This window comes from Schistocerca serialis, chromosome 8, assembly GCF_023864345.2.
Source record: "Schistocerca serialis cubense isolate TAMUIC-IGC-003099 chromosome 8, iqSchSeri2.2, whole genome shotgun sequence".
Taxonomy (NCBI): domain Eukaryota; kingdom Metazoa; phylum Arthropoda; class Insecta; order Orthoptera; family Acrididae; genus Schistocerca; species Schistocerca serialis.
In genome coordinates, this window is record NC_064645.1 from 473,263,144 (window position 1) to 473,275,373 (window position 12,230).

The window sequence follows — 12,230 nt, forward strand, 5'->3', positions numbered from 1 at the left end:
TTCATACTATACAACTCACTAGAACAGAAATTCTGAGCAATATGGGGGTTTGAAAAGCAGCCTGAAAATGCTCCTTAAAAAAGAAGAAGAAGAAGAAGAGCAACAAAATTATGATAATCAGCAGCAATGGAATTTAATGTGTGCAACTGTGCTGCTGCTACTGAGTGGTTTCCATTTAGCTGATGTACAACGTTAACAGAAGTAAGGCACATGTAGCAATAGTGATGCATGCTCCAAAAGGCAACAGAGGGTATAAAATCATTAGTGAATTATCCACTGTTTATTGTTTCCACAATTAAACTGGGCCCATAAAGGTGAAATGAATTAAATTTGTGGGAAGGGGGGAGGGAGGGATGGTGGAGACAGAAGGAGGGGGGGGGGGGGGGAGAGAGAGAGAGAGAGAGAGAGATATTACAAATGTTATACTCACTGCTCATTATCAAGTCATTCAGTCTCCCTGGTGTTGCTATTATAATTTCCACACCTTTAGTTATCACGTTCACTTGCTCTCTCCTGCTGCCTCCACCATACACACAAACACTAAAAAAGGAATGCAGCTCATTAACAGCCTGATACTATGAGTGCAGCTGTAAGTATTACTTAGCACAAAAAATTACTTATACTAGAAACATTAAAAATATTAAGTTGGAGCAAAAGTTTGTAGCGTATTTCCAAAAGTTTAATAAAAACAGCAGATATACATCACAAACTTAAGTCATCAATAATACAGTCTCCTTCGCTATTTACAACAGTCCGCCAACCCTGGGGTAGACTTTCGATTCTGCACCTGTAGAAATCACATGGTTTTGAGGCGAACAACTCATTGTGCCATGCTTGAAGTGCATTTTTATCTGGAAAGGAAGTTCCTTGAAGGTTGTTCCGTACGGAGCAGAAAAGTTGAGAATCTTAGGGTGCAAGATCAGGTGAATAAGGTGGGTGTGGAATGGCTTCCCAACCCAACTCCTTTATAGTCCTACAAGTTAAGTAAATTTCATAAACACTTTTAGTAACATCATTCATCTCTAAATTAATGAACAATTCTGCATTTTTTTCAGTTCAATCAATTTGTTGACATAGTTGCATTTCAGGTGATGGGGGCTCATTTATAAAATTCTTGCAGTTCACATTGTTACTGTGGCCACGGAACTTGGTATAAGTTTTGGCATAGACTCAACTTTTGTTAAGTCTGCAAATATTTTACTTATCAGCAATCCATATTGTACACATCCCAAACCACATAGACCTTCACTATCAGAAGTTCCATTTTACACTCAGTATTTCCATTTCCAAATGACAATATGTTAACTCAAATAGCAACAGTGAACTACATATAAAAGATGACAATCAATAAATAAACTGACAGCTACTGGTATACCAATACACAAAACAAAAATGCTACAAACTTTTGTGCCAACCTAATACATGCAAATAAAGATATGGGAATAGCATACCTTTTTATCCCTTTATAACTGTACTTATTTACTTCTTTTTCAATTTGGATTGCAAGCTCTCTTGTGGGTGCTAGAATCAGTACATTTGGACCCCCACGCTCTTCTCTCGGAATGGGCTGTCCATCAATGTGTATTAAGGCTGGCAATAGAAATGCCAGGGTCTTTCCTAAACACAAAAATAAAATAAGGACAGGTAAAGTTCCCAGTGTTCATATAAAGGTTAATCTTTGTGTTTTCTATGAAATATCTCATCAGAAAGTCTTAATATGACAACATCAGGAAGTGCAAAAGCTCACTCAATATAGCATATAAGTCTGTGCTATAATACTTCAGCAGCAAACAAAAGCTAGTGCATCTCTTGCCTCAAATACGTTATGTACCTACTGTGAATAAATGTGGTCAAAAAGAATCATCATAGAAAGCATTAAGACCTCTAGTGTTCACAAATGTTCCAGGTTGCACGACTATGATAGCTGTTTTATACCAATGGGAGAAATCTCATCGTTAACATTACTGAATATGAATTATGCAATTATAAACATAATGGACATTCCTGGATGGAGTAATATGTAAAATACAGGACACCCAAACGCGCACTCCAATGAACACAGCAAGAAGTGGTCATCCATTGGGACAGACCTGCTGGGAGGACTAGCACTGCAACCCACCATGAAGCTAACTTATCAGTAAGAATGACATTATGAACGATGAAATTTAATTTTGAAGTACAATATCGAGAGGTGTCAAGATGTATATGGGTGGTTGCTGACAAAATAAATATTTCGCCTGCTTCACCTTTTAGGATACCAAGATCACATGGGCTTCTAGGGCGAGCAAAAGGTGACCCAGATTAAGTTTAAAATATTAATCTCATCTTTACTAAAATATATGAGTTGTACTGTTTTCTATTTGGCACTCTTAAATACTATGTTACTTGTACCCATTGTTTTATTAAACTATTGCTTATTAGTATATTTAAAAAATAAAGTGAGTGTGGGGGGTGAGGGGGAGGGGGGCGACTGCTCACATGTGAGGAATATGGGAGGCAGGGGGGGGGGGGGGAGGAGGGGGAGGGGGAGGGGGAGGGGGAGGGGGAGGAGGAGGAGGAGGAGGAGCTGTATATGTCCACATGTATATTCACACACATTTCCCTATGCTTTAATGAAACCATAACACAGTTAAGATGTAAAACACTAAGCAAAAGCACCTCTCCATGGGACACCACCTTATAGTACTGGCTACTCATGTTGATGTGGAGCTGAAGGCTATGTTGGTACCATAGCTTCTCGCAGTGTCTCCCGACAGGTCTCAGGTGATGAAGCTGCCTAGGCGTGTCCCCACAACACACCGCCTCTTCCCACATCCTTTCCGTAGTCCTTTCCCGAATACCCCAGGTGTCCAACCTAAGTTGTAAAGCAATCTGTGCTGAGGTGTGTGCGGCACTTGGGAAGATTTGTCATGAACAGAACCTGGATACTGGGCTACCTCCCCACGTAATTACTCTTACACTGGCATGGGTCTTCACTGGTGTTGACTATGTATATTCCCAATTTTCAATTTTCATGGAAGCAAAATGAAGAACACAGAACCAAATTTAAAAACTGAGGGATTTGACAAATTTCAAATATCTGAACATTTGGTGTTGAATTATTAGAAGCTATCTCCGCAACTGGATAACATGACAGACCAGTCCAATAAGTGGGTATGTCCCTGAGAAGTCGGACCAGATCAACACAAAAGCCTGGCGCACAGGGGAGGAAACTTAAGAGAACAGAAAAGAAAGGAAGGCAAAAGAATGAGTTCTGAATAACAAATGGAGGGGAATGAAAAGGGCATGAACCAAATAGCTGTAAGAAAGTACTGTCTCATGGTGACAGCAGTAAACAGACCCCTCCCACTTGCAAGAGACTTATGGCCTCCAGAGACCGAGGGAGGAGTCTATACTCCCACTTCCAGGAATAACAAGATTCAGTAAAAACTAAGGCAAGAAACTGAACAGACCTGTAGGGGTTCAGTCTCAGTTTTTAAGATGATGATAGTCCATCAAAGACATCCACTTGTTATCTCTTAACATGAGCACCTAGTTTAGATTACTCTTGGAAAAGACACCCCAAATTCATGAGGGCCTATCGGGACACTGGTGCACAAATCTTTGTCTGTGAGGGCACAGGATGAGTAGATATGCTGAAGGAGACAGGGTCCAAGATCTCTCTGGGGAGGACATAGAGCTACTGAACAAGACTTTTACTTTAAAACCAACACACACATCAACTAGGCAAATCACGTGAAACAGCTCTTCACCAACTTGGGAAAATCTAAAGAGCGCTACACTTACAGGAAATTGTTCTCTGCATCTTCCTGGATACTGAGAGGGCTTTTAGAAGTATGACCTTCGAATCCATTGTTAGAGCTGCAGAGGAACTTTTCAAGACCCTGAAGATATCAATCTGGGTCCTAAATTACTTACAGATGTTCCTCCAAAGACTCTGTTCAAGAAAGTATGTGCATAGAAACAAGTCTCTACAGATGAACAGAGGATAATTAAACAGAAGGTTGCATCTGGTACACAAGCCTTTGCGGTTGAAGTCTGTGAGAAATCTCTGAAGGCAATGCGAGAGAAGGATAAAACTATATTTAGGGTTTTTGCAGGTTACTATCATGATGATTAATGATATCAGAAGTGACAATGGTGGCAAGCTGGAGGCTACAAGTGTTGCAGATCAACCTGCAACACAGTAAGGGGCAACTGCTGCCTTGTGTCACCTACTGGTAGATAGAAGGTGGATGTGGCCGTGATCCAGGAAACATTTATATAAGGGAGCCACATCAGGCTTCCGAGAACTGAAGGTAAGCCGATCTATGCTAGACATCCATGAACACCCACAATACGCATTTGTGTTAAGAATAGAATTTCGTTCTTGCTCATGGCAAACTTATGTTACAGGGATTTAGTGACTATAAAGATGAAACGGAGTGAGGAATGGTGCACAAGATATATTGTACTGGCCTCAGCTTAGCTTCCTTATGAGGAAAGTACTACTCTTTCACAGGAAGTAATGAGACTGGTAGACAACTGCTCGTAACTGAATAAACAACTGCTGGTCGCTTGAGTTGCCGATATCCACAATCTGGCGCTGGGAAACAGTGACACCAGTGGTGGAGGTGAATGCCTATATGAATACCTATTGGAGAGCAATCTCTAGATCTTGGCTAGGGGTAAGGAACCTGTCTTCAGGAATAGGAGAAGGGAAGAAGCAAGCGACATAACTTCTGGGTCAACCTTAATGGGTAATTACGTCAGACAATGGCATGTGGTGATGCAGCCTTTCTGATCTGACAACATGTATATTAAATTTGGGGTTACTTGGGTGTTGAACATTTGTTGACCATAGGAATTTTAGGACGACAGACTGGGACTCATGTGGGAAAGACCTAAACTCTCACTCATCTGAAGGTAAAACTTCGATAAGAAATCAAGTAGATATTGATAAAATGGCAGATGAAATGATGTCTGCCATTACAACCTTGTACTTTGGACACTTTCCAAACACCAAGAAACACACATACAGGAATGTACGGTGGTTGAACAATAATGTGCAATTGCATGGGAAGCAGGTAAGAAGACTATTTGCCTTTGCAAGAAAGAATGGGCAATGAGCAAAATATTGGGAGGCCCTTACTAAATATAAACTTGTGATTAACCACATGAAACTATCATCCTGGAAGGTATTTTGTGAGGAGGTGGAAAGTAAAGTTACTAGGGCCAGACTTCACAAAATTCGCATAAGAATACCAACAAATCCAGGAGGCACTCTAAGGAAAGATGGTATTGGTATACAAGTACAGTGTACAAGATGCTAGATGTTCTGCTGAAAACTCACTTCCCTTAATGCATGGACTCTGGCAGATAAAGATCAAGATCAAGATTTAGTCCCTGTGTGGTAACCAACAGGAGAACTGAGAATCTGGGAACAATCCAATGGATAGTGGAAACTTTTTAACAATTCAAGTCAGCAGGCTCAGATGGAATTTTTCTGGCTCTATAGCAATAACCAGGACACGAATTAATCAGACTCCTATGCAGACTGTTTAAGAGTCAGTCTTGCAGCAGGAGTCCTTCCAAATTCGTGGGAGGACAGTGAAGGTTATTTTCATTCTCAAGCCAGGGAATATTGACCCTACCACGGCTAAGGACATGAGTCCAACCAGTCTGACCACCTTTTTTTTAAAATACATTTGAAAAACTGGTTAATTAGGAAGTTGGGATAGAAACTTAGCTGAAGTTTCTTTACCTTAAAACCAACACGCATATCCACCAGGCAAATAATGTGAAACAGCACTTCACAAGCTTGTTGGGAATGTAGGAAAAGCTTCATATTTTCAGGAAATTGTTCTCTGCATCTTCCCAGATACTGAGGGAGGTTTTAGCAATGAGACCTCTGAATCCATCGTTAGAGTTGTGGAGGAGCATATGTTAAGACTACGATGAGTAGATGAAAAATAAAATCCACCGGAGTGTGTCCACAATGAGGGTCTTGTCCCCACTACTGTGGAACATAGTGATAGAGGGACTCATTGTAGAGTTAAATGCTAAAGGTTACCTTTAATGACAAATGCAGATGATATAGTCATTAATAATACTCTGCAAATGTGAAAGTACCGTTATAACAATAACACAATGCATTCTGAACATTGTGTAGACTTGGTGCAGCAAACAGGATCTAAGGGTTAGCCCCAGGAAATATACTTTAGTACCAGTCACGAGGAAGCATATACAAGACACACATGGAATCTTAAGATTTTTAACAAATTCTACCAGTAGAGGGGATAGTAAAGTATCTTGGGTTAACTTTGGATACGAAAATAACATGGATCTCTAACATAAATAACGTAAGTATCAAGGCAAAAGAAGCTCCCACATGCATTGGAAGGTCCTGTGGTAAAAACTGGGGATTACATCCCACGGGCATGCATCAGATGTACACCTCTGTAATAAAACCTATGATAATTTATGGGTGTTGAGTATGGTGCAATAGAACAGAACAGAAAGAGGCTGCTAAGGAGCTTGGGAAGCTGTAGAGATTGGACTGTCTAGCCCTAACATGTAGAATTCGCAGCACACCCTCTGCTGGAATGGAGACCATGCTGGTCATCCCCCCAATACATCTTTGGGTTAAAATGGAGGTAGCAGTGGTTTTTTTTTTTTTTTTTTTTGGTAGGGTTTAAGGGCGCTCAACTGCTGAGGTCATTAGCGCCCAGTCACTGGTGTTAGAGCACAAGGAACCTGCTAAAACTCAAGGGGATGGGGGGACATCAAAAGGACCTGACAAAGATGCAGATGAAATAAGTAAAAAGGTTAAATGTCTTTGGTCAAGCCAGTTAAAGTTATAAAACGCAGAAGACGAGCAGCTGCTCGAGTGTCATCAGCTAAAACATCCGGTAAGGTAGATGGTAGGGACAGGACAACACGAAATGGACTAAAACGGGGGACACGACAATAAAACATGGCGCACCGTTAATGCCTGACCACAAGGGCACTGCGGGGCTGGGTCACCAGAGAGCAGGTAGCGGTGGCTAAACCGGCAATGCCCAATCCGCAACCTGGTCAGAAGGACCTCCTCGCGCCGAGATGGTCGGGAGGAAGTTGTCCAAGCAGTTGGGAGCGGTTTTACTGCCTGGAGCTTGTTTCCTTGGAGGGATGACCAAGCATCCCACCACAAGGACACAAGCCTCTTACATACATCCCCACAAACGTCAGATGACGGGACACAATGGGAGGCTGGCCGAGGCTGGAGGACTGCAGCCTTGGCTGCAGCATCCGCAGCCTCATTCCCAGGCACTCCTACATGTCCGGGGACCCATAGAAAGCTGACAGAACCGCCATTATCAGCGAAAGAATGGAGGGACTGCTGTATTCGTTGAATCAAGGGATGGACCGGATAGGGAGCCCCAAGGCTCTGAAGAGCACTGAGGGAGTCAGTGCAAAGTACATACGATGAATGGCGGTGGCGGCGGGCATACTGAATGGCCTGATGGAGAGCAAAAAGCTCGGCCGTAAAGCTGGAACATTGGTCAAGGAGCCGGTATTTAAAGGTGGCGGTCCCGACGACAAAGGCACAGCCGACACCATCGTCAGTTTTGGAGCCATCGGTGTAAATAAAGGTGTGACCAGCAAGTCGAGCACGAAGTTCGACAAACCGTGAGCAATACACTGCAGCTGGAGTACCCTCCTTCGGGAGTGAGCTGAGGTCGAGATAAATAGGGACCGGAGCCTGGAGCCAAGGTGGTGTCGGGCTCTCACCCTCTCTGAAGGTGGTAGGGAGGGCAAAATCCAATTGTCGAAGCAGGCGACGGAAGCGGACTCCGGGGGGCAGCAGGGCAGACACATACAACCCGTACTGACGGTCGAGAGAATCGGCGAAGAAGGACTGGTAAGAGGGGTGTTCGGGCATAGACAACAGCCGGCAGGCATACCGACACAGCAGTATGTCGCGCCGGTAGGTCAATGGTAACTCGGCAGCTTCAGCGTAAAGACTCTCGACAGGACTAGTGTAGAAGGCTCCGGTCGCAAGACGTATCCCCCGATGGTGGATGGAGTTGAGCCGGCGTAAGAGGGATGGCCGAGCGGACGAGTAGACGAAGCTCCCATAATCCAGCTTCGATCGGACTATGGACCGATACAAGCGAAGCAGGACAGTGCGATCCGCTCCCCAAGATGAACCGCTAAGAACTCTGAGGACATTAAGGGAACGTGTACAACGGGCCGCCAAATAAGAGACATGTGGAGACCAACACAGTTTCCGGTCCAACGTGAGCCCTTGAAACTTAGTTGTGTCCACGAATGGGAGAACAACGGGACCGAGATGTAAGGATGGCGGAAGGAACGCTTTATATCGCCAAAAGTTGATACAAACCGTCTTCTCTTCAGAGAACCGGAAGCCATTTGCCACGCTCCATGAGTAGAGGCTGTCTAGACAACGCTGGAGGCAGCGCTCCAGGAGGCATGTTCTCTGGGCACTGCAGTAGATCGCGAAGTCATCGACAAAGAGAGAGCCTGAGACATTAGGTGGAATGCAATCCATAATTGGATTGATCGCGATGGCAAAAAGGGCTACGCTCAAGACGGAGCCCTGAGGCACTCCGTTCTCCTGGAGGAAGACGTCGGACAATACGGAACCCACACGTACCCTAAACTTTCGATCCGTTAAAAAGGAATCAATAAAAAGGGGCAGACGACCGCGTAGGCCCCACTTGTGCATAGTGCGGAGGATACCTCCTCTCCAACAGGTATCATAAGCCTTCTCCAAGTCGAAGAACACGGCTACCGTTTGGCGCCTTCGCAAAAAGTTGTTCATGATGAATGTCGACAAGGTCACAAGGTGGTCAACAGCGGAGCGGCGGCGACGAAAGCCGCATTGGACATTAGTAAGTAGTCGTCGAGATTCAAGAATCCAAACTAACCGAGCATTAACCATGCGCTCCATCACCTTACAGACACAGCTTGTAAGAGAAATGGGGCGGTAACTAGAAGGAAGGTGTCTATCCTTCCCGGGTTTGGGTATAGGAACAACAACGGCGTCACGCCAACGCATGGGGACCTGACCTTCGGTCCAGACGCGATTGTAGGTACGAAGAAGGAAGCTTTTGCCCGCCGGAGAAAGGTGTGCCAGCATCTGAACGTGAATGGCATCTGGCCCCGGAGCAGAGGACCGGGACAGTGCAAGCGCACGTTCGAGTTCCCGCATAGTAAAGGGGGCATTGTAAGTTTCCAGATTCAGCGAGTGGAAGGAAGGTCGCCGAGCCTCGTCTGCCTCTTTCCTGGGAAGGAAGGCAGGATGGTAATGGGCGGAGCTTGAAACCTCCGCGAAAAAGCGGCCAAAGGCGTTGGCGACAGCCACAGGATCAACAAGGACCTCATTACCTGAGGTCAGGCCAGGTACTGAGGAGTGGGCCTTAATGCCCGACAGCCGGCGCAGGCTACCCCAAACAACGGAAGAGGGAGTAAAACTGGTAAAGGAGCTCGTGAAAGAGGCCCAGCAAGCTTTTTTGCTGTCTTTGATGACTCGACGGCATTGCGCTCGGAGTCGTTTGTATTCAATACAATTCGCCAACGTAGGATGGCGGCGAAAGGTGCGTAAAGCACGTCGTCGAGCACGGATAGCGTCCCTACAAGCCTCGTTCCACCAGGGGACGGAAACGCGACGTGAAGAAGAAGTAGTACGAGGTATGGAACGTTCGGCAGCATGGATAATAACAGCCGTGAGGTATTGGACCTGACTGTCACAGCTGGAAAAATCGTGGTCCGGAAAGGTCGCCAGGGAGGAGTAAAGTCCCCAGTCAGCTTTCAGTATGTTCCAGCGCGAAGGACGTGGGGATGGGGTGTGGTGCAGGAGACGAACGACACAGGGGAAGTGGTCGCTCGAATAGGTGTCAGAAAGGACATACCACTCGAACCGACGGGCAAGAGTGGTAGAACAGATTGAGAGGTCCAAGTGGGAGTAGGTATGAGTAGAGTCCGAGAGGAAAGTCGGGGCGCCGGTATTGAGGCAGACAAGATTGAGATGGTTGAAGACATCCGCCAAGAGTGAGCCTCTTTGACAGGATGCAGGAGAGCCCCAAAGGGGATGATGGGCATTGAAGTCGCCAAACAATAAGAACGGCGGGGGAAGCTGATCGATCAGGTGCATCATGTCAGCCCAACTAACAGCAGATGACGGTGGAGTGTAGATGGTACAAACTGAAAAAGTAAAAGCAGAAAGAGTAATGCGGATAGCTATTGCTTGGAGTGGGGTGGTCAATGGGATGGGATGGTAATAGACATCGTCCCGAACGAGCAACATGACCCCACCATGAGCTGGGATACCGTCCACAGGGGCGAGGTCATACCGCTCCGAGGTATAGTGGGAAAAGGCAATACGGTCAGTCGGGCGCAACTTGGTTTCCTGGAGACCAAGGACGAGCGGACAGTGCAGGCGGAGGAGCAGTTGTAATTCCTCCCGATTAGATCGAATACCTCTTATGTTCCAATGAAACAACGCCATTGCTAGTCAAAAAGTTGGGGGAACGAGACGGGGAAGAGCTGGTCACCTCGATGGCCGCGGAGGGCCAGGTTGCGAGGCAACAACGCTACAACTGACGGCAGGCGGATCCGGTTCCATCGACTCGTCGCCAGCTGCGGCCGCTGTCCCTGATGGTGTAGGAGGGGCCGCATCATTTGCCGACAAAAGGCCGGCGGAACACCTGGCAGCAGAGCGTCCCGGCGAAACTGAGGACGGCCGGGAGCAGCGACTCACGGATGAAGCGTCAGATGAAACGCGCCGGGGTGGAGAGGGGGATAGAGACTTCTTCTTGGAAGGCCGAGGAGGCACAGGGATGGTGGGCTGGACCCGAAGAAGGTCCTCACGCGCGGGGTCCGTTTTGGAACGCCGGACCTCGGAAGCTGGGGTCCGGAACGTTTCCCCGATGGACGCCTGAGAAGAGGATCGCTTCTCAGGTGGCGTGGGGGGAGGAGGAGGAGGAGGAAGGGTGGCCCCTGGGGCAGGGGGGGTGGGGGCCGCGGGGGAGGAGGAGTTGGAAGGGAGGGATTTGGGAGGTGGAGGCAGAGCCCCCTGATGGGCAGAGGAGGCGGAGGGGGGACAGGATAGAGGTGAGGATACAGCGGAAGGAGTGGACACAACTGAGGCAAACGAAGTGGCTAGTGACACGGGATGAAGGCGGTCATACTTCTTCCTGGCCTCAGAATAAGAGAGCCGATCCAAAGTTTTGATCTCTTGTATCTTTTTCTCCTTCTGATAGGCAGGGCAGTCTGGGGACCTAGGCGAGTGGACGCCAGGACAATTAGGGCACCGAGGTGGTGGGGTGCAAGTATGTTCCTCACGAAGAGGACGCCCACAGTCGCCACAAAGGGGCTCAGCCTCACACCGGGATGACATGTGCCCAAAGCGCAAACACCGAAAACAGCGCATAGGAGGCGGGACATAAGGTCGCACGTCGCACCGGTAGCACATCACCTTTACCTTCTCCGGGAGAACGTCCCCCTCGAAGGCGAGGATAAAGGCCCCGGTGTCAATGCGACGGTCTTTGGGGCCGCGCTGGACTCGCCGGACGAAATGCACGCCGCGGCGCTCGAGGTTGGCCCTGAGCTCCTCATCAGATTGTAGCAGGAGGTCACGATGAAAAATAACCCCCTGCGTCCTATTGAGTGCCAGATGTGGGACAATGGAGACTGGGATGTCCCCTAGGCGGTCGCACGCCTGGAGTGCCGCCGATTGTGTGGCAGAGGTGGTCTTGATAAGAACGGACCCTGATCGCATCTTGCTGAGAGCCTCGATTTCCCCGAAGACGTCCTCAATGTGCTGAACAAAGAACATGCTTGGAGGTGGCGAACGTCCCCCCATCTGTTCGAGAACAGACCAAATAGCGGGGGAAGTACTTCGCCCCAAGCCGGCGGGCCTGTCCCTCCTCCCATGGAGTGGCCAAGGGGGAAAGGGCAGGAGAACCAGAACTAGAAACGGTACCTTTTCTTTTGGAAGACTCGGCCGCAGAGCGACCTGATACGTGTTGACGTTTCATGTGCGAAACGTCCGCCCCGATACCACCCACTCCGACCAGGGGCTCTCCCCACGGGCGCCACCCAGCCGCAGCAAGGGCCACCTGGCAGGATGACCATTGCCGGGAGTCCTGATTCCCCAAGGAGACGGGCATCTACTCCTTGGCCAACGTGGGGAGGGTGCAGCTCAGGTATCGGCAGTACGATCCCTGTGTTGTCAGGGGGCTACA

The 12,230-nt window shown here is 47.6% G+C and overlaps 1 protein-coding gene across 1 annotated transcript in view; it reads right to left on the bottom strand.

Moving 5' to 3' along the window:
* Positions 1 to 12,230, bottom strand: part of LOC126416422 (probable ATP-dependent RNA helicase DDX43) — an 81,912-nt gene that overhangs the window by 25,080 nt on the left and 44,602 nt on the right. The window contains exons 6-7 of the mRNA XM_050084142.1: positions 1,452 to 1,617; positions 431 to 540 (exon numbers count right to left, since the gene is read on the bottom strand). Of these exons, the coding sequence (XP_049940099.1) occupies positions 431 to 540; positions 1,452 to 1,617 (276 nt within the window). The remainder of the gene's footprint in view (positions 1 to 430; positions 541 to 1,451; positions 1,618 to 12,230) is intronic.